Below are 27,585 nucleotides of genomic sequence, written 5' to 3' on the forward strand. Positions count from 1 at the left end.
GAAAGGAGGAGAAGGCCTTCCTAACTGATGATTGATTCCCTGAGATTTAAAGAAATAGCAGGATTCAATCAGATAAGTGAAACTGGAGAGGTACACCGTACGTGGCACATGACAGGTGCTCAGTAAGAATAAATGATGGGTAAATTGTGTCTTGCTGGGGTATCAGAATCTCTGTTCAACTTCGGTAACAATTTTTTGGAAAACCTGGGTTTCTTTAGATTTCAAAAGCATATTCTGGGACAAGAGCCAGAGGTGTCTTTTTGACCCCTCTATGGTCTCTTTTAAAAACTGGTTTACAGGGCCTGTTAGCACCTGCTCACTGGAAGGACTCCAGCTCTGTGTGAGATCATGTGATAGGAAAGACATGGCCTTTAGCTACACACAAACCACACAAGTAGCTGTGGTTTGTCTAGTTTAAAAAAAGTTATTCAACTTTAGAAGCCCAGAAACTGCCAGCCTCTGGAGTTGTTGTGACGCTGTCTGACTTATGTCTGGGTATTTGGCTATTTGTTCCTATGTGTACTGTGACTTGTGTTCTGTCTGACAACCTTTGCCATATGGTTCACAGAGGTAAAATTCCCTCAAGGAAAAAAAAAAACCACAACCATATGATCATTATTCATTATGCAGGGATTTGCATCTATACGTGGCTCTAAAGCCTGCACTCTTTCACTGTGCTGTAACAGTATTTTTGTTTCTCTGTTTTTTGGGTTGTCTTTTGGGAGGTAGGGCATACATAGTCTAGTGGATAAGAATGTATCCACATTCTATTGTGGATAAGAATGTAGAATAAATCTAGTGGATAAGAATGTATCCACATTCTATTGTGGATAAGAATGTAGAATAAATCACTTAGTTGCTCTTTCCAAATCTCATACTAATCTTCCCTAGTTTTAGCAATGAAGTAATCACAATAATATTCAAGTGATGGGGTTCAGAATAAATTTCCTTATCTTCTTCTAAATGTGACTGAAGTTAAGTAAAAATAAGTGTCATTATTTTTTTTTAACACATCATTTAAATATAAAGATGTTTAAGGGTTTATGAGAGCCTGGGATGTTCGAGTGAAAATTATCTGTAGAAAGTTCATGCTGATGCAATATTTTAAACAGAGCCACTGGTATTGACTTACTGTAATTATCTTTGAGACTTTAAAACCCAGAATGTAGAACCGCATAATAGTAACGGATACAATGTATGTAATATAGAAACACAAAATTGAGAGGTTTTACCAAATTCATAATACACTTAGAACCCAGTCAACTTGGAGGAAATTATCTCATAAACAAAAAGAGAAAATGCATTAAGAGAACTACCTTGTGTGAAAGCAAAGTGAAAGCAGTTGAATTTTTCTTTCTGTGGTATGATTGCATATGCAGAAACACATTAAAGCATCATCCTGAATTAAATGATCTTGATCAGGTCATTTTTAGAGTCAGTCATGGTAGCACAACCTTCTATCTGTCTGTAGCCATAAACAAAACGGGCAAGAGCTGTGCCAGGAATGTCAATCAGCATGCGTCACCCCAGACTCCCTCACCTGAGGGTCTCCCTGCTGGTCTCAAGAAAGGGTAATGCAGATCTCCTGAAACTGCCTAAAGAACTTAATGGAAAGTAATTTTGAAGCCTGGATTTTCTGTTTGTTGGGAGGGGAGTTCCAAGTTTGATTCAAAGATACATACCAATGTTACCATTTTAAAAAATGCATTGAAATCATCACCCACCACCTCTTATTCATCCTAGATAATCTCTGCTTTGACAACCCAAAGTCAATCACAGAGATTCCTGTTCTTTCTTAGGGTTTTGATGGTGAAATATTTCCTATACATAATTTTTAGTAAAAGGTACCTCTAAGGTCACAGTGACTTTATTCCTACTTATTTTGATGATTACAGCATCTCCACCAAGTTTACAATATTTTTCATTAATTTTGATCCTTTCTAGGAAACATTGCTTTAAATCTGTAGCATGCATTCCATTCTCAGCAGGTTGGGTAGAGTGAAAATTGAGTTTTAAAAACTGTATTCATTCATTCATTTATTCATTTTTGCTCCTCTTCACCAAATTATTCTTTTCCATATTTGACTAATACTATAAACACTACATCTAATTAGGTTGCTTTCATGGCTATTACGTCATAGACAAAATATATTAATTTCTTTAAATATTTATTTGAGACTTTTCTTCTGAATAGATGAAGGATTGAGCAGCTACAAATAAAACCTACAAAACACTGAATGGAATATTCATTTTAAGCCATTACATTTACTAAAATTAGCTGGCTATGCTCACTGATTGAATGTATGAAAACACTCAGTAAAATTATCATTGTATATTTTCTTTCACAGCAGGAACCAAGCTGATATTTTTGGTGATTAGACTGAAAGATTTCCTTCAGTATTACCTCAATAAGTAGTTCTAAGAATTTTGAGTACTTACAATAATATATTGTATTCTGGGTTTGCTGAAGGAGAAATTATTCATCTCTGAAGAATGTACTTAGCATTAATTTTTAATTTATTCTTAAGTAAGCTCTTTGGTTCATGGCAAATAATGAGGACATATAATATTTCTGAGAACTGGACACTACAGCAGAATGACATTTCAGGCAAGGGGGTTATCAGATAAAGAAAAAGTAAAAAAGAAGTTTCATTATAATTATAAAATTTTAAAACATAGAAAAAAGAAATAATCAGCCTGTTTCCCTAGTCCATGCCATGTGTCCCTCTCTAAGCCCCCATTTGAAGTATTTGTCACTACTGCTGACCTTCTCTCTTCATCAGATGTTTCAAATGATTTCTTCATAAGAGCGTAAACCATATTCTCTGCAGTTGATGACTATGCAAAAGTGGGTTCTTTTTTAATTTCTTTATGTCTTTGTATTTTTCTCTCTACTAGGTCCTCCAGATAGTAGTTGTTCCTTGAATCTGCTATAAATCAGTCTTCTCATATGTCAAGCCTTAGGAAGCTACCCATGGTATGTGGCTGATGGCCCTACAGATGATCTGACCATAACATCTCTTCACTTTACTTCTTTACTTTTATTAGAAAAATATTTGAGTATTTGAGTATTTCTTCTATGGCAATAGTCTATAGAGCAATAAAGATAGTCATTTAATATGAAACCCAGTATTATAATGAATAATTTTGAATTGTGTCCAACAATAAATGTATGTATGCAAGAATGTGATACAAGGAGATATGTGGACATCTGGTCATCTCATAACCTGTTGGAATAAAGTTTTCTTTTTTCTTTTCTTTTTAAGAAAATAATAATGGAGGATAGGCAGACACCAGAGTTTTTTTTTTTTTAAGTTAGTAGTAGATTAAATAAATACATTGCTATATTTGAGTAAATCCTATTGAATAAGTTATGAAAATTTTCTGGCAATTAAATAAAAAATTGAATAACCATAGTTGCATGTCCATTATAAATATTTGAAAGAAACCAACGCTTGTTTTGCACATTGTCGATACCTGTTCTCACAGCAAGGCAAACTTTAGAAAGAGTAAAGGAGGTTCCACTGGACAGTAATAGATCTTTAAACTTTTTAAATTTTTAGCAAATATATTATGAAATTTGGAAATGAAATATTATTAATGTACTATATGTTCCTTTGCCGAAATAGGTTTTTCCTATTAGTCTGAGAACCCCATTCGAGCTAGCTTAAACAAATGGTGGATGTACCACCAAGTCATGACTCACCTACTGGTTACATCCACTTCTTCTGCCATTACAAATGAGAGCTCTGATCAATATCTTTGAACATATATCCTTAAACTGGCTATGAAATAGAGTCTCAGCAGTGAGATTGCTGAGCTAAAAATATATGTATATTTTAATTTAAATTTTAATAGATATTATCAAATGCTTTCTGAAAAGATATTAATCATTCACATTTCCAAATATAATTTCTCTGCATCCTTATCAATAGTAAACATTAAAAGTTTTCAATTTTAGCCTTACCTGACAGGGTAAAATGAAATCTATGAAAAATTACTAAAACATAGAGAAACTTATCGAAGTTGCAGAATATAAGGTCAATATAAAAAAATCAATTCTATAGCTTTACATTAGCAATAAACAAGTTGAAAACATACAGATTACAATAGCATAAGAAACATGAAATACTTAGGGATAAGTTTAACAACGTGCATGCAAGACATGTATAATGAAAAATACAAAACAGTTCTCAAATATATCTATACAGCCAATACAATTCCAAACAAAATATTTACTTGGTGGTAGTGGCCATATTTAAATCATTAAAAGTAATTTCTCATAATCGGATTGTATCAGAACGTTAAAACACAGTGCCTAATTTGTCATTAGAGTTAGTAGCCAAATATAAATACCAAACAATTTTTGCCACAATATAAACTAAATTTCTTATTCCAAATACCTAAACATTTCTCTTAAAAATAGCATGAACTTATGTTTTGGTTAGCCAGAGACAGTTCTAATTTATACTATTTATCTTGACATTATTATTAATATCTTCTGTCATTCTCAAAACCAATTTGATTTTAAAGATAAATTATATGGTCATCTTACCTTGTAGAAAGAAACTTGATGGTTTAATTTTACCACATTAAGCCAAAAAGATAATTACTCGTTTTTATGTTAAATTGTTGTATTCTCATGTAACATTTTAATTCATGTGTATTTGTTACTTTCCTTGGGCATTATCATAACACGTAAATTAAAACCATCTTTTTGGATTAAGAGTGACTTAATTTCAATAGTATACAAAAATTTTGCTTCAACATAGCTCTGTTCCCTCCACCACCATTGTACTATTATTGTCTTAAAAATTACATCTTTATAGATTATAAGCCCATCAACATAGTTATATGATTGTTTATACAACTGTCTTTTAAATCAAATAGAAGAAAAAAATACCAAAAAAAATGCACGTATGTTGTCTTTTAGTATTTTATCTTTTAATATCGTAATTTTGTCTTCATTTTTGAAACATAATTTTGCTAGATATAGAATTCTTGGCTGACTGTCTTTTTCTTTCATTACTTTGAACGTTATTTCACTGCCTTCTGGCCTTTATGGATTCTGTTTAGAAGTCAAAATGTTGTTACTGATGCTCCCTATACATGTGGAGTCACTTTTCTCTTGTGCTTTCAAGATTCTTTGTTTTTTGATAGTTTGATAATGATTTATCTAGGTCTTATCTCTTTGAGTTTATACTACTTGAGATTTATTGAGCTTCTTGAATGTTTAGATTGTTTTTCATAAAATTTGGAAAATTTTTAACAATTATTTCTTCAAATATTTCTTCTGCTCCTTTCTCTCCTTTTCTTCTGGAACTTTCATTATATTTATCTTTATACAACTGATGTTGCCCCACAGGTCTCTAACACTCTGGTTATTTTTCTTCCTCGTTTTTTTTTCCTCTCTGTTCTTTAGGTTGGATGATCTCAACTGATTTATTTTCAAGCATACTGATTCTTTCTTAGTTCAAATTTGATAGTGAGCTCTTCTACTGAAATTTTCATTTCAATTATTGTACTTTTAACTCCAGAATTTCTATTTGGCTTATTTTTCCATAATTTCTACTTCTTTATTGATAATTTTTTTTTCATGAGACATCATTTTCATTTCCTTTAATTCTTTAACATGGTTTCCTTTAGTTCTTTAAACATATTTATAATATTTAATGTCTTTGTCTAGGCAATTCAATGTCTGTGTTTCCTTAGGGGTAGTTTTTAGTGATTACTTTTTTCTATATATGAGCCATAAATCCCTATTGTTGTGTGTGTCTTGTAATTTTTTATGTTGAAACTTGGACACTTAAAATAATATAATGGGACAATTGTAGAAATTTCAAGACCTGGGAGTTTGTTGTTGTTGCTATTGCTGTTCATTTATTTGGTGACTTTTCAAACTAATTCTATAAACTTTGTATATTTTGTTATTTTGTTGCATGTGGCCACTAAAGTCTCTGCTCAATTAGCTTAGTGGTCAGCTGGTGATTGGCCACAGATTTACTTAAATGCCTCAACTGGTAAATTTCTATTTTTTTTGCTGAGGGGCTCTGTGTGAGTGTATGTGTGTGCGTGCGTGCGTGTGTGTGTGTGTGTGTGTGTGTGTGTGTGTGTGGTGGTGGTAAAGGAGAAGCATACTCTTTCAACTCAGGCAGAGAGTTTTGATTATGTAAAAAAATAAATTACCTTTATATAATATATCTTCTATGTCTTACATTAAAAGCAATATAAAAATCTCTAAAACATTTTTATTTTTATTTTTTTATTAACCCTTTATTACAAGACACACTCTCATAGAAGTATATGCGGACTTAGGTGACGATCTAAAACATTTTTAACTAACAAAATTCAACAGTACTTCTCTCTAGTCTATGCATTTCCTATGTTTTCTAATTTAAAAAAATAAACAATTGTCTCACTGTCTTATAAGGACCATGTGGCAAAGCTTTTTTTTTCTACAGAAAAGTACTTGCTGTTCATAGAAATAAATGTGTCATGCTTACATTAAGCTTAGAATGTAATAATTGAGTAGGAAGGAGTCTTGAATAGATCATCTGCTTATTAGTAGTGTAAAAAGTCCTACAGTGAAACCATGCTTCCAACAATTCACTATAATACTGCAATATATCCTCTGGCATATGGAGTGGCAATGTTTCAGAATGTTTTTAAATGTCCTGTTGCATTTGATGCCCTTTTGTATATCCCCCAAAACATGAATAGACATTTAATGTTGTGTAATTAATAAAAATTCCAAAAACACTAAATATGAAAAACATTCATAAAGGCTTACTTCATCTAATCTAAAATTTAAAAGTTTTAAGGGAAACTCATGAGTAGAATTTGGTGACACAGCTTCAGTGTTTCCTTTTGGACATTTTGTATATCACTTTTTAAAACAATTAAGTTTATTGGGGTAACATTGGTTAATACAATTATATAATTTTCAGATGTACATTATAATTTAACATCTGTATATTCTATTGTGTGTTTACCATCCAAAGTCCAGTTTCCTTCTGCTACCATATATTTGATCCCCTTTACCCACTTCACCTTCCCCCTATCCCCCTATATGGCTGAGTAATAGTCCATTGTATATATGTACCACAGCTTCTTTAGCCAAGCATTTATCGTAGGACACTTTGATTGCTTCCATGTTCTGGCCACTGTGAATAATGCTGCTATGAACACTGGTGTGCAAATATCTTTATGATTTTTTACATTTTGGGGTTAAATACCCAGTAGAGGGATTACTGGATCAAATGGTAGAACAATTCTTAGTTTTTTGAGGATTCTCCATACTGTTTTCCATAGTGGCGGTACCAATTTGCAGTCCCACCAGCAGTGTATGAGGGTTCCTTTTTCTCCACATCCTTTCCAGCATTTCTCATTACTTGTCCTGTTGATTGCCATTCTAACAGGTGTGAGATGGTATCTCATTGTGGTTTTGATTTGCCTTTCTCTAATAGTTAGCAATATTGAGCATCTTTTCATATGTTTGTTGGCCACTTGTATGTCCTCTGGGGAGAAGTGTCTGTTCAGATCCTCTGCCCATTTTTTGATTGGATCGTTTGTGTTTTTTGTTGTTGTTATTGAGTCATATAAGTTCTTTGTATATTTTGGATATTAGGCCCTTATCGGAGGCGTTGCTTGCAAATATATTTTCCCATTTGGATGGTTGTCTCTTTACCTTGTTGACGGTTTCTTTTGCTGAGCAGAAGCTTTTTAGTTTGATATAGTCCCATTCATTTATTTTTGCTTTTACTTCCCTTGTCTTTGAGGTCAAATTCATAAAATCCTCTTTAAGTCCAAGGTCCTTGAGTTTTGTTCCTATGTTTTCTTCTATGCATTTTATTGTTTCAGGTCTTATATTCAGGTTCTTAATTCATTTTGAGTTAATTTTGGTATGTGGTGATAGATAACTGTCTAGTTTCATTCTTTTGCAAGTGACTTTCTAGTTTTCCCAGCACCATTTATTGAAGAGGCTTTCCTTTCTCCACAGTATGTATTTTGCTTTTTTGTTGAAAATTATTTGCCCATATAAATATGGTTTTACTTCTGGACTCTCGATTCTGTTCCACTGGTCCATGTGTCTGTTTTCCTGCCAATACCATGCCGTTTTGATTACTGTTACTTTGTAATGTAATTTGAAGTTGGACAAGTATATCACTTTTTACAGTAAAACACATGCTTAATGCATGGAAGCTGCTGGCTTTTGTGGTTCCTTATGTGAGAGACTAAGTACGAGAATAGTCTCCCCCAAATAAGATATATTTTAAGTACAAGCATATTAAATTAGCTTCAATATTTGTGACTTTTGTTTCTATTTTAATTATTACATATTTTAACTGAATCATAATTTTATACCAAGAATGTGTATTATCAGTGGGAACCTACAAAGCTTTCTGAATCTCATCCAAGAGTTTGTGCTTTAAAAATTTTTTTATTTTAATCAACCTGTTTATTACATAAATATAATTTTTTCTTTATAAATGTTGGACTGCATTTATTCATTCACCAATTCAAAAAGTATTCATTGACCACTTTTTATGGGCCTGTAAATGTGCAGAGTATTAGAGATACAGTAGCAAAAAAAAAAAAAAAAAAAAAAATTCAAGATGTTTTCTGCTTTAAACTTCCCGAGATAGACATAATAAAATTGTTGGGTTTCATTATAAGGAAAAATTGTAAGTGAAGGAGTGAGGTTTAAGTTGAAACATGAAGAAGGAACAGGCATTGAGCAAGTGATGGGAAGTGAAATGGGGAGTAAAGGAGGAAGTGGGGCAGTGTGAGTGAAGTGGGAGCGAGTCAAGAGAAAGGGGAGCGAAAAAGGGTATTCCAAGTAGAGAATCATGAGTATTTAATGACATTATTGTTTTCTCTAGATTATAATCTCCTTACAGTTTTATATTATTTTTCTTTTTTCCAGCTATCTCTAGCTTCTAATGAAAAGCTTGTCATATAGTAGGCCTTAAATAAATAAAAAAGTGAAGGTGTTTTCCCTTTTCCTGAAATAGTGATTCTCAATGATTTTCCTAGTGACTAAGTTTCCAACTAGTAGGCACTCATACCTTTAGGTTTAAGCATTTTGGTTTTAGGAAGCTCAGTTTAAAATCTAAAGACCTCACCCCCTAAAAAGAAACAATACATTGAGTCATATTTCGTCAATAATAGAAAAATTTGATATGACACTATACTAAAATTTGAGGATTCTCGAAGGCATAAGAGATTTAGGACCTGAAATAGGAAATGAGATGTTGTCATGCTTTAGCTTTACCTAAAATGATCAAATATAAGGTATCGATATTACTCGCTCAGTTCTCTAAAATGGAACTAAAAAACATTACATCTAATACATCTAATATTGTCTATGTTTGCATTTTAAATGGACATAGAAATGGAAAGCTACTTATTAGTCTGTAAATTTTTCTAACAAAATTCTTAAAAATGTGAGAGGTATATGTTATTCTTGGTGAAAATAATAATAACATTTGAGCTCTTTCACATGTGTATATAATCAAATTTCTAACTAGACTAAACAAATAAGCACAAACATACAATAACCAACCAAACAAAATATTTTAAGAAGCAAAACAAACAAGTGCTTTAGTCAAATTCCAAACTTAACTAAAGTAAGTAACAAGAAGGAAGAAAAGGAAGAAGGCAGAAAGGAAGGAAGGAAGGATAATTTCTCTTCTTGCCACCTAGTATCATAGTAAAATAATAAAATCAAGTCAAGGTGAAACAGACAGGAGAAAAGTCAGATAAGGAGTAATTAATTATTCATTTACAAAGTAAAAATAATTAATTAAAAATAAAAATAATTAATTAAAAATAATTAAGTCCCTGGGGAATACTAGAGTACCCCAACCAATACATCAAATAATAACACTCTATTTGACTATGTATGTGTGGATCTGGTTTCTGAGGTAGGGGGTAGTTAGTTGAATTAATTAGAAAAATGTGGCTTTTGGGTTTGGACTTTGCAAACTACTTAATATGTCCCTATCTCAGAACTGTTTAATTAGCTTTCAGAGGAATAGTTTCTTATGTGATATCGGACATAGATTAAAGTGCCCAATTAAAACATTAAAGCATGTTTATAAAATAGACTCCACTTTCAGTTATAGGCTTTTAGACTTGGCCAATGGTTTCTATAAGTAAAATTATATTATAATATATTGACAAATAACTAAAGACACTAGGCAAAAAAAAAAAAAAAAAAAAGGAGAAATTGGGAAATGGTAGGGAGATAGAACATATTTTCTACAAGTATAGTTAAGAGAAAGCCCTTTCTCCTCACTAGTATACAAATTTGACTACAGTGTTTGAAGCAAGGAAGAGTTATATTGCTTATTTCAAACAAAGCATTTGAGAATGAGTCAAGACAATATGTATAATCTCAATTGTAAAATAATGATAAAGGCCAAAGTAAATAAAACCGTTCTTAAAATTCACTAATTTTTCAGGCAAGTTGTCAGTTTGTCTCTTTGTACTCATATAATAAAGACTAAAGAAAACTTATTAGAAAATTTTTTGCCTGGAACTTAAAAAAAAGTTTCTTCTTTTCATCTTGTGGCTAATGATTTCCTATTATCAAGACTTTGCATGTTAACACCCACCCAGCCCCATCACATTATTATTTTTTTTTGGTTGAGGTCTGAGTGACAAGTACATTGATACAACTGAATCATCCTTCTGCAGGCATGTCTTTGTTATCAGATTGGTTTTCAAGTAGATTTACATTTTAAAAGTGCATCCGTTGAACAAGATTAGTCTTTGCAAGATGTGACATTTATCCTAGCAATGGGTGATAGAATGTTACACTTTAGACATGTGAATCAAACTAGATAGTAAGCTGACATATTTTTAAGTAGTTCCTTTCTTTCTGGTTATCAGATTAAACCACCAAAATGAAGCTGAAAAGGGTGTTATCATGAAGGTTATTTGGATTAGGGCCAAGTTTCCATCCTCCTATGATGCCAGTATTTTCCAACAACCAAGCCAAGTTAGGTCTTGCCTTAATATAAGAGAATTTAGAAAACTGACAACTGAGAAGTGAAGTAAAGAAACAAGCAGAATTTGATATTTTCTTGGACTTCTATGGTGAGCCTAAAAAGCATTCTAAAGAGAACCAAATAAAATATAAGGAAAGTTAGAATTTGCTTTCTATCATGTAATTTTAGGAAAGATACCACCTTGCTATATAAAAACAATCATAATAAATTATATTCCCTAATCGTGATGCTCCATAAACATATATTACTAACACAACAAAGATTCAAAATATTATTGCTGGGAAAAATGCTGACAACCTAAATTTAAAGTCTTTTGTTTTGTGGGGGTGGGGATATAAGGAGTTTATGGACTTTTAAAAATCTAAGAATCATGTTATATTGCATAGTATAATAGTGTGGACAACTACAGACATGTTTTATTAGCCTTTGCTGAAGTGGAGTGAAGTATGACTTCTCTCAATTAAACAGCAGAGGATTTAGGCAGTGAGAAAAAAAATTATTCAACTTGATAATTGACCAGGATGGGAGGATATTAGCACATCTTCCTCTTGAAGCAGTGTGTAATTTTTAATAAATAAAATGTTTTAAGGGCTCAGATTTTACTTATTTTCCATAAAAGAATTTCCTATTGCTTGATGGAGAAGTAACACTAAAAAAACGTGCAAATTCCGTAGGCCTTTTGGAAAGTTCTCTCCCATACCTTCACACAAACTCTTCACATCTCCCTTTCCATTCATGTCTCCCAATTTATCATTCTCTTCCTCCCCTATCACATATCTCACTGGCATAAATTATACAAAAATATGGTCAAGGGTTTAGTTCACATTCTGGTCTTTTCCCACCTAAATTGTCATGATCTCTAAGTCACTGAATGCCTGACCTACCTTTTGCACTGGGCATGTCTTAACAGTTATTAATCTCTATGGCATCATATTGACTTTCTAATTTTTCTTCTTCTTCTCATTAATCTGTCAACCTCTGGTTGCATTTTGGATCAAAGCCTCAACTCTCATCCTGGAGGTCAAAATGCTTTGTTATGCTTGGCTAAATCTCTTTACTAATCTTGTCTTTTTTCCTATTCCATACTCTCTTTTCTACTCAATTCCCCCATTTATATTATTACTTTCCCAGTGCTAAGCTTTCTTTCAGTCCCTATTTTTTGCTTAATATGTTTTCTTGCCTTAGCTTACTATTTAATTAAAAATAGTATTCCTGACTAGATTTGCATAAACTCCTAAAAGGACATCTAGTTCAATCTCTTCCAAAATGAGGAAATAGTCTTAAAATTTTCTCAGTAGGGTGTTTTCCATAATGAGAAATTTCTTATCTCTTAAGGCACTCCATTCCAATGCAGCAAAACTTTGTTAAAATTGTCCTGATATTCAACAGAAACTTTCTTCCTTTGAAAGCCCACCCTTCTAGGGCAATACAAAATAAATTGATTCCATAACTATAGGGCAGTTCTTAATCTATTTGATAATAGCAGGCATATCTTCCTTTGGTTCCTCTTTCGGGTAATTAGCTCCAAGCCATTCACTAATTGTTTTCTAAAGCATAGTATTCATCGTTATCTTGGTCACTAACTCTCTCTCAGTTTTCATGCCCTCTGTGTATAATCATCTGATTCTTATGGTTTCCTTTCATCAATTTCCCAGGAAGCATTTATTTTATATTAATATTTATTTAGTTATTTAACATAATTTTTGCATTTTGTCCAACGTCCAAATTTGTAAACAAATTTGCCTGTAAACAATTTCAGAGTAGGAACTATGTCGTTTGTTAACATTCCATTCAAAAATTATTATCAAGATAACTGTCAAGATGAGACATTTTAAACAGTTTTCTATACGTGGAAATCTACATATATAATAAAGCTTATTATTTGCTGTAATCTATAAGGATTTTCTTGTAGATTTATCAGGCCTTATCAGCCTTTCGTTGGCTTGGGAAAAACGATATTCCTTTTAAGTGTTAAAGCTAGAAATTTGTTCTTATTTTCAGACCTAATAAAGAACACTCTGTATGAACTTTCCTCTTTTATATTCACAGATGACAGATGCTGGTATTGCTGTGATTCCAGAATCATGGAAGTGTTAAACTGGAAAGAAACTCAGAGGTCATGTAGTAAAACCTATTTAGAAACAAACAAACAAAAGTAAAGTGAGTTACCCTAAGACACATAGTTACTCTCGAGTAGTAACCTAGAACCAGAACTCTTACATTACAGTCATTCTTTTCATTGTACCACGTTGCTCCTTAAAAAGAAATAAAACAAAGCAGTCTTCCCATGCATTTCTTCTTGGCAAAGTTTTCTGTAGTCTTTGCTTATATTGGTAGATGAAATACCATACTTTGGTTCCGTGAGATACCTGTTAAATACTGGAAATTTGCTATCACATAAAGGAATCCAAATTAAGTCCTACCTATCATAGCTCAGAATGATCTAGATTCTATCTAAATTCCCTAAATTCACCTACTCAAACAAGTGTCTATTCTAAGGCATATAAACTACTTTTAAATACCTCTTCTTCTGGAAGACTCCCTCCCAAAGCATCTGTACACCTCTAAAGGTTCTTCTCTTGAAAGAGCAAGCAAGAAGGCACAATCTCTACACAAAAAGTTGAGAATTCATCAAGCCAATACCTCTAGGTCCAGGGCTGAGAAGAAGAAGAGGCATCAATATAAAGGCTGGTCTACATTTGGCAATTCTTGTTGGCCTTGTTGGCCAAATTCTAATTAAAAAAAAAAAAAATCACACTTTTCAATATCATTTTCTTCTTAAACTTTTTATTATTTTTTCTCCTTTTTCATTGAATGTCAGTCAGCTATGACTTACTTATACTTATATTTACACCAAAACAGAAGTATGTACATTAATATGTTCTGAGTGTGGGAACAACATTGCCTCACCTTTTTGCCTGGTCTAAGTTACCTGGAAGTGGACAATTAATTCTTAAGCAATTTATTGAAGGTTTAAAAACATTCTTATAGAGAATGTTGTGTGTTTATTAAATTGTATTAGGATTATCTTTGTGACATGGCTAGTTGCATCTGCATAATTTCCTGCCCTCTTTCTCATTCACTAAACAAAAAAATGACTTAAGGAACAGGCAGTCCTTGGGATAAATCTGAATCAATTATCAGCATAATTAAAATGTAATAACATAGTAGTAATATTTTTTAAAATTATAAAATACCCACATTAATATTACTTGGGAAGAGGACATTTTACTGAAAGTTTCTTTGTTGAGCTGTGGTTTTTTAAAAAAGCATAAATTTTGAATAAAATATTTATTCCTTAAAACTTTTCAGGCAATTCAGGTATTGGGTAACACATTAAAGAGTGGATACTACAGAGACTTATAACATAAATTTACCAGTCATAAAAATTAAGTTATTGTTACGTTAGCCTTCTTGAGTCATTTTAGTATAAAATAGCAATGGAATGGAACAATAAGATCTTTTTTTTTTTTTCGGCGAGGCAACCCTTGGTTGATCTCACAGATTGCAAGGACCTATTTTTTATTTTTTCGCCTATAGTACCTGGTCTTCCTAGAAGGTCTCCCATCAAATACTAACCAGGCCCAACCCTGCTTAGCTTCCGAGATCAGAGGGGATCGGGCTTGTTCAGGGTAGCATGGCCGTAGACCCAAAAAAATCTTTTGTGATATTCATAGTATACCTAGAAGGCAGTTTTCAGAATTGTTGCTACTGACAAAAAAAGAAAAAAAAAATCACTTAAAAGAGACTTTCTAAATTTTTATTCTTTGCCATAAATGATTTTAATCAATAGTATTTATCATTAACTTATTTAACTATCATTAGCATTTTGATGAATTATGAAAGTCGAGAGCTTTTTATTAAAACATAAAGATATTTATTGCTATCTCTCTTGGTTTTATTTTTTTGTGTTGATAATTACGCTGGTCATCTATTGCTACATAACAAATCTCCCCAAAACTTACTGGCTTAAAACACAGACATTTATTTATTTACTTTTTCATAAGTCTGCAGTTTGAACAAGATTAGTGAGGAAAGATATTTTTCCATTCTATTTAGCATCAGCTGGGGCATCTGGAAGGCTGGGGGCTGAGATCATCTGAAGTCTCATGGTTATGGATGCTGGCTGTCTTCTGGGACCTCAGCTAAGGCTAATGTTGGATCACCTACATGTGGCCTTTCCATGAGGCTGTTTGGCTTCTTTACAATATGGTGGCTGGGTTTTGAGGATGAGCATCCCAAGATGATCAAGTGGAAGCACTATTACGATTTTTGGCTTAGTGTTAGAAGACACATAATGTTATTTCCTCTGGAGTCACAGGCCCAACAAGTTTTAAGGGAGAAAATATAGATAACTTTCCCCATGCCCCTCATCTCTCAGTGAAGGAGTATCAGCATCACATGGTAAGGAAGGCACATTGATGAGATATACTGGTGTGGATATCTTAGAAAAATATCATCTACCACAATGGTGACAGAAAATCATTAGAACTAGTTTTGCTCAGTGTTCTACTTGAAAAGGATTAAGGTCTATTCTATTTATTTAATGCAAATATGGCTATAAACTTTCTAGTCCTATCAATGTGATTATGTATTTAATCTCACTCAAAGCCAAAAGTAACTTGCTTACTTAAATCAGTATCACAAATAGGTATATAATAAAAATAAGATCATCTCGAATCCTTTCCTGAGAGAAGGAAAAATCAAGAGCCCAAATCTCCTAAATAACCTTTGGTCAAATTACATAAAAAGTATCAGTACCAAGTGGCCTCTTCTCAGTGTGATATTTTTTTTCAGAACTGCTAATGAATTTTATGGGATATTCTACAAAATCTGTGGTCCAACATACAGGCAATACTATTGTGTGACCATTTTATGTCCCAGTTTTCTAAGAAGACCAACACTTCTAACTCTACACACATACTGAGATGAGGAAGGAAAAAAATGCTTCCCTTGACTTTTCCCATTTTCCAACTTTCCCCTCTTAAGATCGAACAAGAACTATCTCAAGTGGCTTATGGATTTGATTTAAACTATTTTACTCTTGTCTTCTCAGAGTTTTTTCAGATTAGGTTCAACAACACACTAACACTATGTCTTTTCAAATAAAACGGAGCATGACAAGGCAAGAAAGAGAAATTCCTCAAACAGTTCACTGTTCTAAATGATTTTTAATGAGAGCCCATTTTACCTTTTCGACTCTATCTTTTATGTTTATGCTTTTTTCTCCTTTAAATTTAATTTGCAAATTTTTTTTTTTTTTTGCTTTGAATTTTCCCTTGGGATTTAAAAATGCTTTTCCCTTTAATTTTTTATTTCCATTGATGCTTTGGAGCATTTTGTACTGTGGATACAACTCTTTCATGTTGATAAGGAGCTATATGTGTTCCTAAGTTAGACACAGACAGCATTCAAGATGATACATAGAAGTGGATAGTCTACAGATCCTAGAAGTTTGTGTGTACATCAGTCCTGTGTGTTCAGCAAGCCTGGATTTAGACCAGAATGGACAAATAAGTATTTCATCTTTCCATTGAAGCATTCCCATCTATCTTCAACTCTCCAGTACAAACTAATACATTTCCCTTGGTCATACTTGTTTCAACAACACAACAGCCAGCCATACGACTTCCCCACCCCACCTTTTTTTTTTTTTTTTTGGTTGCTCCCCAACTGCATCTACATTATTCCCTGTCAAAGAAAATGTAGACTTATGCAACTGCTTTTCATTGATGCTTGAAGGAGAGGTATAAAATAAAGGAAGCTAGTGCGTTATTTCAGCTTATTCATCTGTGACTTTACTTATCAAAGTAGATTAAGGTTTGGTGGGGTCTGTAGCTTATTCTACTTTGGGGTCTTTCTTTAAGAGGAGAAATATGCAATGATTACAAAATTATTTTGAAAAGTATGTATTTAGATTGAAAAAAGGAATCTCAAAAATTACAAATTTATTTAGAAAGCTGACAAATATCACAAACATTCTGAAAAGCATAAAATATTTCTGAATTAACTATCACACTTCTATAGTATCTTTTCCTACATTTTTACCTGCATACAATTTGATTGCCTCTTCCCATGACAATGATTTTGTAATATTTTCTGTAGAAAGAATATTTTCTGTAGAAAGAATAAAAATATAATTCAATCTTCCTTTCAGCATAAGTTGATTGAAAAAAAAATTTTTTTTGTTGTTTTTTTCATTGTTGAAGGTTTACAGAAGTTTTTCAGCTCCACAACTCACATAATGCTATACAATACTGGTAATGTCAGGTTGAAGAGAACAGTCTTTCGAACATATATTTCTGATTTTAAACTCTGTTATGTTCATTTTTCTCCCAAACTTGTTGTCATCAAGATTATACAATATATCGAAAATTTATGTATATAGGCCAAGTTTGAAAGGATACATAAAAACATAAAGTTAGTGAGAGATGGAGGCATGCTAGAGGATCTTCCCATTTTAATATTTTTGCTATGTGATAGAATTATTGTTTTAATCATCAATATAATAAAGATAGCTAACATTTATTTAGCACCTGCCATATTTTAGGCACTGCAACACGTGCTAAAAGCATGATTTAATTTTTTTTCTTTAAAAAAAAAAGTCGTTTGGCATCTACTTAATAAATCAAATAGTTTATAACAAAATGACAACAAATCTACAGTTGAGACTTAATCAAAATTATTCATTTCAAACTTCTTTTATTAATCTTCTCATTTACTTTGTTTTCTATTGTTTATATACTTTGCACTTTAGTACAAAAGTTTAATGTTAAGAGAATGACTCAAATTTAACTACATTATAAGCATTTCTGTATCTCAAACTAGGAGTCCCTTGATAAATAAGAGGTATGGCAGTACTCATATACTAAACTTATTTTTATGAAAAATATTTTTTTTGCTCATAATTATTATCAAATTCTTCATAGTAAGATAAACACATTATCAACTGCCATGATTAATACCATTGGCTCCTGTAGCTGCCTTTCATACATTGGTACTCTGCACAATCAATATCATTGGTTTAGCTAGTGTTCAGTTTTAACAAACTACATTGCTGACACTTAAAAATGCATGGCAAATGAATGATTTCTCTCTGCTGTAATTGTAAGTTGTTTGTTCTCTATCAAATATGGACTCTTGAGAAAAGAATTTTATTTTTGAGAATCTCAATTTCCTCAAATGTACAGTAAGAGGCTTGAAGAAAATTATCTCTGCAGTATTGTATCGTATCATATCATATCGTATCACATTTATTTACCCACCCATCGATCCCAATTCTTTCCTTCATTCCATGCTCACCACTTCCTTTAAGACAATTCCAAAAATTTTTCCTACATAAATTCATTCCACAGTGATCATTCTTAGTATTCTAACATATTTTTATAAAAAATTTGTACTTATATAATTAATACATGTATTTCATTGCCTTATGACAGTGATGATGCTTTTAATTTCACCATGAAGCATAAATGCATTTGAAAGATGCATGTCGAAAGAGTGTTTAAGATGTCAACAAATAAAACTTTAGTTTTTCAAGAAATTTGAACTCACCTAAACTATAACTTCATCTTTGTGTTCTATGATCCCACACACATAATAGGCTTTTAAAAATACTTCTTGAAAAATTTATGCAAATATTAGCAGGAGAAACAGTCAGATTTACCATGAAACTTATAAGATTAAGCTTCAGGGCCCCTAACTTCTATGATCTCCTTCCTAGGCTTTGGGACTTATTAATTCATTCACACATTCATAGATTTTTGTAAAATTTCAAACTAAGATGTTTAACCTTTATTGGTTAAGACCTCTGTCTCTCTCTACTTTGACTTTTCCTCCAACAGAGCCTTAACACAAATAAACAAACAGCTTTATTGATATGTGTAATTAACATACCATACAATTCACCCATTAAAGTGTACAATTTTTAAAGTATTTTTGGTATATTTACAGAGTTTGGTATATGTACAGGAATAGCGTCATGATTTCAGAATAATTCCGTCACCCCAAAAAAGAAACCGCCTGCCCACTAACAGTCACTTCCCATCTGCCTTCAACTTCCCTAACCCTAAGCAACCATGAATCTACTATCTGTCTCTATAGATTTACCTATGCTGGACATTTCACATAAGTGGAATCATGCCACATGTGTTCTTTGCGATTGGCTTCTTTCACTTAGCATAATGTATTCAAAGTTTATCCATGTTGTAGCATATTATCAGTACTTCATTCCTATTTATTGCTAAATGATATACTACTTTATGGATATATCACCTTGAATTTATTCATTCATCAGTTAATGGACATTCTACTTGTTCCTACTTTTTGAATATTATGAATAATGTTGCTACAAACATTTGTGTGCAAGATTTTGTTCGAACATGTTTCATTTCTTCTGCGTATGTAAAAGAGATTTGTAATCTAGAACTTTCTGCTCAGAGCCTTTATTTCCATATTATCCATGCTCTTGCTCATTCCTTGCAGTTTCTTCCTCCAGAATCCTATTGATATTGCTGTTTCCAAAGTCATGAAATTCTTTTATCTTACAAATATATTTATTTTACATGTTATAAATTTATTCAACAATCATTCAACACAATGCATTGTATTTATTCCAGTTTTGTACTCAGCACTATATTGGATGCTGGAGATAAACTAAAGTGTCCTGCTTTTAAGAAATTTATGTCTAGTTGGAAAGGTGGAGAAGGATAAAAGCAAACACAGACAATTAGAATATTATTAATGTGTTATATCAGAGATGCGCAGAGGGTACTATGAGGTCATAGAGTGGTGGTGCTTATTCTGTCAGAGCCAAGGAGGTGTCACAGGATGTGTGATACTATTGGGGTTTTCCTGTGCAATATAAGAAAGCATGGAAAGAGAGGGGCATGCTAGGCAGAAACAATAACATGCAAATGTCCTGGGGACATGAGCATGGATGGACTTGATAACTTAAAAATAGGAGATATGGCATAGAGTGCCTCAGGTAGGATGTTGGAGTGGTGGCAGGTAAGGTGGGAAACCAGGCAGCAATGAAATCACAATGGAATCCAACGTCTTCCTAAGTTTTTGGACTTACTTCATAAGTAATACGGCTCCATTAAAAACATTTTAAACTGGAAGATTAATTATTACTAGAACACTTAGAACAAGGTGAATCTTTGAAAAGTGAATCCTATAAAGAACTCCTGAGCCATATTTATTTTATAATTCTATTTCATGATAAAGAGCTTGATAGCCAGATAGCCTGGAATGGTGGTTGAAAGGACCTGCCTGTGGAGGAAAAAGTTTTGCCCAGGCATTATTGTTTTGCTGGTATTCCTCATTTAGTAGTTCTTATCTAAATATAAAACTCTTCAACTTTTATTTATTTCTTCTGGGTAATCATTCTATCTTATGAAGTTCATGACCCTACCATTGCCTTTTCAAGTTTTTGATATGTTCTGCATTAAGTTCTATAGTAATATACAGAAATTAAAAATCACCCACTGAATCTTCTTTGAAGATCCTGTTTCAGCTTCCCTGAATACCTTGTTTGTTTGGTTATGTTGTCAATGCTTCTGTCAAATGTGGAATCCCTGGATGGCCTCAAGCTCTTTGGGAGCAAAGCTTTGTTTTAATGAAGGACCTGTTCACTGGATCTTGCCAATTTTCACTCAGCTAAATTTCAGCCTTAAATTTAAAAAAAAAAAAAAATGAATATGTGAGGAAAGTCAGAGGAAATTCCATAGGAAAAGATAAGAATATCATTAGGTCAGACAGAGAATTTTAGAACTAATTTGGAAGATGAGCAGGAAAATTAAGTCATCTGTTCATGGATTTTACAGATATTTGGTGATAATAATTAGGATAGATTTTTTAAAATGTATAATCACAACCACAGAACTGCAGAGGACCCCAAAAAGATCTTTCTACACAACTATGTCATTTTATAATTTATAATATAGGCCATACTTTCTTAGGCATTTACATGCGTGTATATGTATATATGTGTATATATATACATATATATGTGTAAAGACAGCTTGAAAATGCCATGGAAGGATTTTTTCCCCCATTTTCTTCTTGTTTGGCTTTTTAAAATGAGGTATAACATATACTCCAAAGTGCATTGTCTTAAACATACAGTGCAATAAAATTTTACATATGTATAATACTTCCCTTGCTGTTTTTTAATATGATGTTAGTTTCCTATTAAATGGATATCACAAATTATTGATCTAATCTATTGTTGATAAACATTTGATTTGTTTACATTTGGGAGCTAGTAAGAATATTGCTACAAATGCTCTTGTACACAAGCACTAATTTTGGGGTGGGGTATGCACTTAGGAGTGGCATTTCTGGATCATAGAGCATACACATGTTCAGTATTTGGATGTACTGCCAAAAGCTTTTTAAAGTGGTTGGTTGTATGAATTTGCACATGCACTAGCCATTTGCTTCCAGTTGCTCCACATTCTTGCCAATCTTTAATTATCATCAGTTCTTTTAATTTTAGTTATTCTAGTAGGGGTATACCCATTAATATTTTATTTGCATTTTTTGATAATTAATGACGTTGAGGACCTTTTAAATGTTTGATGTCTATACGGATATTCTTTTTTGTGAAGTCCCTGTTTGGCATTTTTATGCATTAAAAAAAATGTTTTGGGGGGTTAATATTTGGAGGGGTTCATAGCTTTCTTTGTTATGTTCTAGATATGAATTCTTTGTAAGATACATGTGCTGCAAATATCTTCTACTGGGTTGCAACTTGCCTTTTTACTTTCTTAACGTCTTTTGATGAAATTCTTAGTTTTTTAAATGAGATTGACTTATAACATTATATTAGTTTTAGGCATACAACATAATGATTTGATATTTGTATATATTGCAAAGTGACCACCACAGTAAGTCTAGTTAACATCCATAACCATACAGTTATAATTTTGTTTTTCTGTGATGAGAACTTTTAATAACTATTCTCTTAAATTTATCAAAGATCTAACTTTCAAGCATATGATATAGTGTTACACAGAAGTTTTTAATTTTAGAACTTCAATTTATGAGTCTTTTCTTTTGGTTTGTGCTTTTTGTGCCCTTATTAAGAATCTTTGCCCATCTCACGGCCATGCGATATTCCGCAGTGGTGCCTTAGTTGTAAACTGGATGATCATATACGTGTAGATCTGTTTCTGAACTATCCACAGTGTTTCAGTGTTATATTTGTCTATCCTTTGTATCAAAATTGCACTGTATTACTACTGCATGAAAACGAATCTTAGTAATAGTGTAAGTTTTCCAACTTGATTCTTTTTTGATATTGTCTTAGCTAGTCTAGGATCTTGGTTGCTCCATTTAAATTACAGAATCCATCAATTTCCACCAAAAAATGATAGGATCTGATTAGGATAACACTGAATATAGATTAAATTGGGAGGAACTGACATCTCTTCCATTTAACATAATAATAGTGACTCTTCCAATCCATAAACATGGTATATGTCTCCATTTAACGTTGAATGTCTTTATTTTTCTCAGCAATGTTTTTTAGTTTAAGTTTAGGTCTTATACATTTTTCCTTATATTTATCCTAGGTATTTGATAATATTTTATATGCTAACATAGCTAACTTATTTTTAATTTTTATTTTCCAATTGTTATATAGAAGTATAATTTTTTGTGTGCATTGATGGTACTAATTACCTTATTAATTTTAATAGTTTAATTATATACTTTTACTTTGAAATTTTAAAAAATATTATTTACAACAGAATAAAAATATATGAAATAATTAGAATTAAATCTTCAGTACAAGACCAGTCACTGAAAACTACAAAGTATTATTGAGAGAAATTAAAGAAGACATATAGAGACATATGATGTACATGTGTTGAAAGACAATGTTTGTAGCAATGTTAAAATGTTAATTTTCCCCCAAATGATCTACAGACTCAATAAAATACTGGGCAAATTCTCAGCAGAGATATTTGTAGTAATTGATAACCTCATTTTAAGATTTATATGTAAATTCCAAGGACCTAAAATGGCTAAAAGACCTTGGAAAAAGAACAAAATTAGAGGATTGACACTACCTCATATTAAAATTTATAAAGCTATAGTAATGACAACATAGTTTTGGTGTCAAGCTACATCAATAAATCAGTAACTCAATGAAACAGAATGGAAAATTGAGAAATAGAACACACATATATAGACAACTGATTTTTGATAAAGATACAGATGTGATTCAGTGGAGAAAGGACCTTCTTTTCAACAGTGGTGCTGGGATACTTGAATATACATATGTAAAATTGAACTTTGATTCAAACCTTACACCTTATACAAAAATCAACTGAAAATGGATCACAAATTTAAATTTAGAGGCCAACACTGTAAAACTTATGAAAAATGTTGTGACTTTGGGTTAGGCAAAGATTTCTTAGATACAAAATCAATAGTATAATCTATTATAAAATAATTGATAAATTGGACTTCATCAAAATTAAAAACTTCTGCTATTTGAAGTACAGTATTAAAAAATGAAAAGACCAGTTATAAGCTGGAAGAAGTATTACCATATTATATATCCAATAAAGAAATTGTACTCAAAATATATTTTAAAAAACCTCTCTAAAGTAAAAAAAATAAGAAAACAACCCACTAAAAAGTGACAAAGAGATTCAGACACTTCATCAAAAAGAATATAGAAAAGTCAAATAAGCACAATATCTTTAGACCATACCAAGTGATGATGGTAAAAATGTAGAGGAAATAAGTATTACACTGATGGTGGGGACATAAAATGCTACTACCACTTTGGAAAACAGTTCGGCAGTTTCTTAAAAAGCTGAAGATAACCTATATGTCATTCAGCTATTCTGCTTCTAGGTATTTACCCAGGAGAAATCAAAGCTTATGTCCTTACAAAGAGTTGTACATGAAAAATCATAGCAGTCTTATTTGTTGTAGCCAATATCTATTCATAGATGAGTGGAAAAACAAATTGTGGTGTATCCATGCAATGGAATTTTCCTCTGTAATAAAAAGGAATGAACAATTGATTCAAGCACCTACAAGAATATCAAAATTATGCTAAGTAAATGGAGCCAGATTAAAAAATATATACATTATATGATTTACTCTATTTAAAATTTTAGAAAATACAAACTAATCTATAGTGACAGAAAGGTGATCAATTTTGCTAGGGGCCAGGGTGAGGAGACAGTGAGGGGCAAAGGAAGAGATTATAAAGGTACTTGAGGAAACTTTTGGGAATCTGAATATGTTCATTATCTTGAGTGGGTTGATGGTTTTACTCACTGGTATATATCAAAACATATCAAATTGTATAATTTAAGTATGGGCAGTTTATTTTTTGTCAATGATCCTCAATAAAGATGTTAAAATCTTTTCACTAATGTAGTTATGTTACTTTCATTTATAATTAAAAAATTTATATAAAATAATTATTTGTATAGTCATTTATAGCCTTTGTTAAATATCTCATAACCAGAGACTACATTTATCTTTTTTAATTCAGTAATTGACTCAGCAAACATTCAATATGCCAGACAAAGTGCTGGAGAAACAGAGGTAAAACTTTCCAATAAATGTGGTAGAGAACTAGTACTCATTTATTGAGTACTAAAGGAGTTCAGAGGACGTCACCCCAAAATACCACATTGATTATTTGGAGCTGAAGGAACTTGAGAAACAGCAGATGCGAGAAGGGCTTTCTAACCTACCCTTTTCTATCTAAAACAGGTTACAAAATTTCCCATGAGAAAGGTGTCCACTCTGTATAAAAAGGAGAAAGCATCCTTTTCATCAGAGACTGGAACTTGATGATAAAATGGATCTGTACAAACTTACCAAAATAACTCTTATTTTCCACAAGTTATTTCATTCCCCCACCCTTATACCAAATATCTCCTAGTCATTTTCCTACAATTTATTACCCATAGCCCAAACTGCATGGCCTTGCTAATTCTTCAGAAACTGATTGTTTCTTTGTCTAAAGTTATAAGAGCTTTCTGCTCTGGTCACTTCTTCAGGTCATCATTCTTTTGTGAAGGCTCTCATATACCAGCAAAAATTTAAACTTGTTTTTTTTTTCTCCTGTTCACATGTCTTATGTCGGTTTAATTCTTAGACCCAGAGACCTAAAGCAGGTAGAGAATTTTTCCTCCCTTACAGTATCTATTATGTAATAGCTACTGTTTTTCCATTCATCACTTCATTTACTTTTCAGAAAGTAGAAGACACAACTTCTTATATCCATTTTACAGATGAAGAAATTGAGCCCAAAGAAGTTATAATACAGGAAGTGGCAAAACTGGTACTGAAATTCAGGTCTGTGTGACTCCAAAGTCATGGTACTTTCCATCAAACTACAATACAAAATTTACAATCACATCTAAAGAGCCCTGGGGGTGGGTGCAGAGGATAAAAACCTTAAAACTTTCTGAGGAAATCAGTGAAAGCTTTGCTACTGAGGCTTTATTGCTTGAGGTGAAATAAAGTCTTTCAAGTATTTAGAATTTTAAGGGAGTATATTATTGATGATCCAGAGGCAAATTACACACTACCCCTCAGGCATAAGTAATGTTTTCTTCTTCATTGCTTCTGTAGTTCTGTTTATGTGGTCAATTTATAACTCATCTACTTCAAAACTCAGTTACACTGAAGCTTATAATTGACAATTACAGTGGGCCAGAGGTTGCCATTTGTATTTTAACATCTAAAATTTTAAAGCACCTAAGATTTGTGTGAAATCCTCTCACATAATTATTCGCAACTTTATGAGTTAGGTACTATTACTATCTATTTTACTGACAAAGAGACTGCAACATAAATATTATCCAAAAGTATAAAAGAAAAACACTTAAGCCATAAAATTAGCAACTATATTTTCTGTAAAATTTATGTAAAATTTTGTCTTGGAGCTACATTAAGTAACAATGATAAGTTAAGAACATTTGGTAGACACATTCAAGTGCATAAATAGACTACATTTCGAGCCACTTACAAATATGGATTGAATTTGTATTCTTACTATTTCTTTCTATTATGGAAAATAAAAAGCTGATTAAGCTTTTAATTCATTCTAGAATTTTAAATTTACCTTTATGTAAAGTATCACCATTTCAAAAACACAAGCTAAAACTGAAGTTTAGCTTTTGAAGTTTAGTTTGTTCAAGATGATAATGAGGTGTTTTTACATAACATCATTCATTTTGTGTTCTAAGAAATGAGGACATTTAACAGGTTACAGATTTATGCATCAGCATTCTTCATGACCATGTAAGTAGCCTTAAAGGTACTGTCTAAAAAGCTATATTTAATACTTTGAGAATGTTACACACAATTATACGTTAAATGAATGCTTAATTAATCCTTTTTTATGATGTTGATGATAATCGTGTACATCGCCAAGGGCAGATGGTTGTTTACTGGAGCTATTAGTGTGGGACTCATATACCTGAAACCATGAATTACACGAAAGCGCGGTCACTTATCGTAGCCAGATTCTCTATTTAAACATATATACCCATTTAAAAAGAGTATTTTTCCCCTTCTAAAGCTTAGGCTAATTCTTGAAACAAACACACAAATTCATTAATGTTTATTATAGGCCTAAAAAGGCCTTAAAGATAAGTTAGCTAAAACCTGCTCTTATTCAGCACACAACTTTTTCAACAGTTAAAATTTGGAAAATAACCTGAAACGCGGGCGTAGGTCAAGGTTACCGCTTCATAAGATTTGTCTAAAACAACAACAAATCGTAAGCACTGAACTTTCGCCTTTTTGGAATCCCCGTCAGTCAACCTGCGTTTAAGCGGGGCCACGCCCAAGCTCAACCCCATATTCGTGAGTGCGCATGCGTTCCCAGCGAGGTGGGTGACCCTGAGAGGTTGCCGTCGCGCAGTGCGCAGACAAGACGTTGCGCGTGCGCAGGCGCTCGGAGCAGAGGCCTGCCGGAAGCCAAGATGGCGTATAGGTGTTCAGGCCACAGTTGGCGCCTTATCATTCTCTGAGCGAGTATTTTGCAAGAAGCTGTGGCGAACGCCTTCTTCACCGCCATGGCCCGGCATCGGAATGTTCGAGGCTATAACTACGATGAAGGTAGGTTACAGGCTTATGCCGGATGTCATTTTCTCCGTTCCAGCCGGGATCCCAGCTTACTTGGCATCCACTTCGATATGTGAGTTCCTCGTCAGTGGTGCCAGGCTGGAATTCAGAGGGGGCTCATTTGGAGAAAATAATAGGACATCTGAGTTCCAGAGAATGACATTGTTTTATATCGTGATTTCTGTCTTCTGGGATTGAGTTTATTTAGGGCGAGGGAGGTGCCCTACGGCGTCATATGGGATGGACATTTCACGAGGTTGGGATCCGGTGGCATTTATGCACGTAAGCGTTATCACCTCTCTCTTCCATTGTTTTCTCCCTGGTCGAGTACACATTTGCCTGCTTTAGTTCGTTTTCACGCCCCGCCCCCCTTCAAAAATGCCCATGAAATGTAGCTTATTTGTAAAACACGGATTGGTTTAATAGTTACATTCAGTTGTTTTGCTGTAGCTGT

General features: G+C 32.7%; 1 protein-coding gene and 1 pseudogene across 2 annotated transcripts in view; one reads left to right on the plus strand and one right to left on the minus strand.

Moving 5' to 3' along the window:
* Nucleotides 1-14,546: 14,546 nt before the first annotated feature.
* On the minus strand, nt 14,547-14,664 carry LOC120615863 (uncharacterized; annotated as a pseudogene).
* Nucleotides 14,665-26,906: 12,242 nt separating this feature from the next.
* Nucleotides 26,907-27,585, plus strand: part of HBS1L (HBS1 like translational GTPase) — a 78,250-nt gene continuing 77,571 nt past the window's right edge. For both annotated transcript variants that reach the window (XM_039879023.1, XM_039879024.1), the window contains exon 1: nt 26,907-27,125. In XM_039879023.1, coding sequence (XP_039734957.1) covers nt 27,083-27,125 — 43 coding nt within the window. In that variant the 5' untranslated portion in view covers nt 26,907-27,082. The remainder of the gene's footprint in view (nt 27,126-27,585) is intronic.

This window comes from Pteropus medius, unplaced genomic scaffold (assembly GCF_902729225.1).
Source record: "Pteropus medius unplaced genomic scaffold, Ma_sr-lr_union100, whole genome shotgun sequence".
Lineage (NCBI taxonomy): Eukaryota > Metazoa > Chordata > Mammalia > Chiroptera > Pteropodidae > Pteropus > Pteropus medius.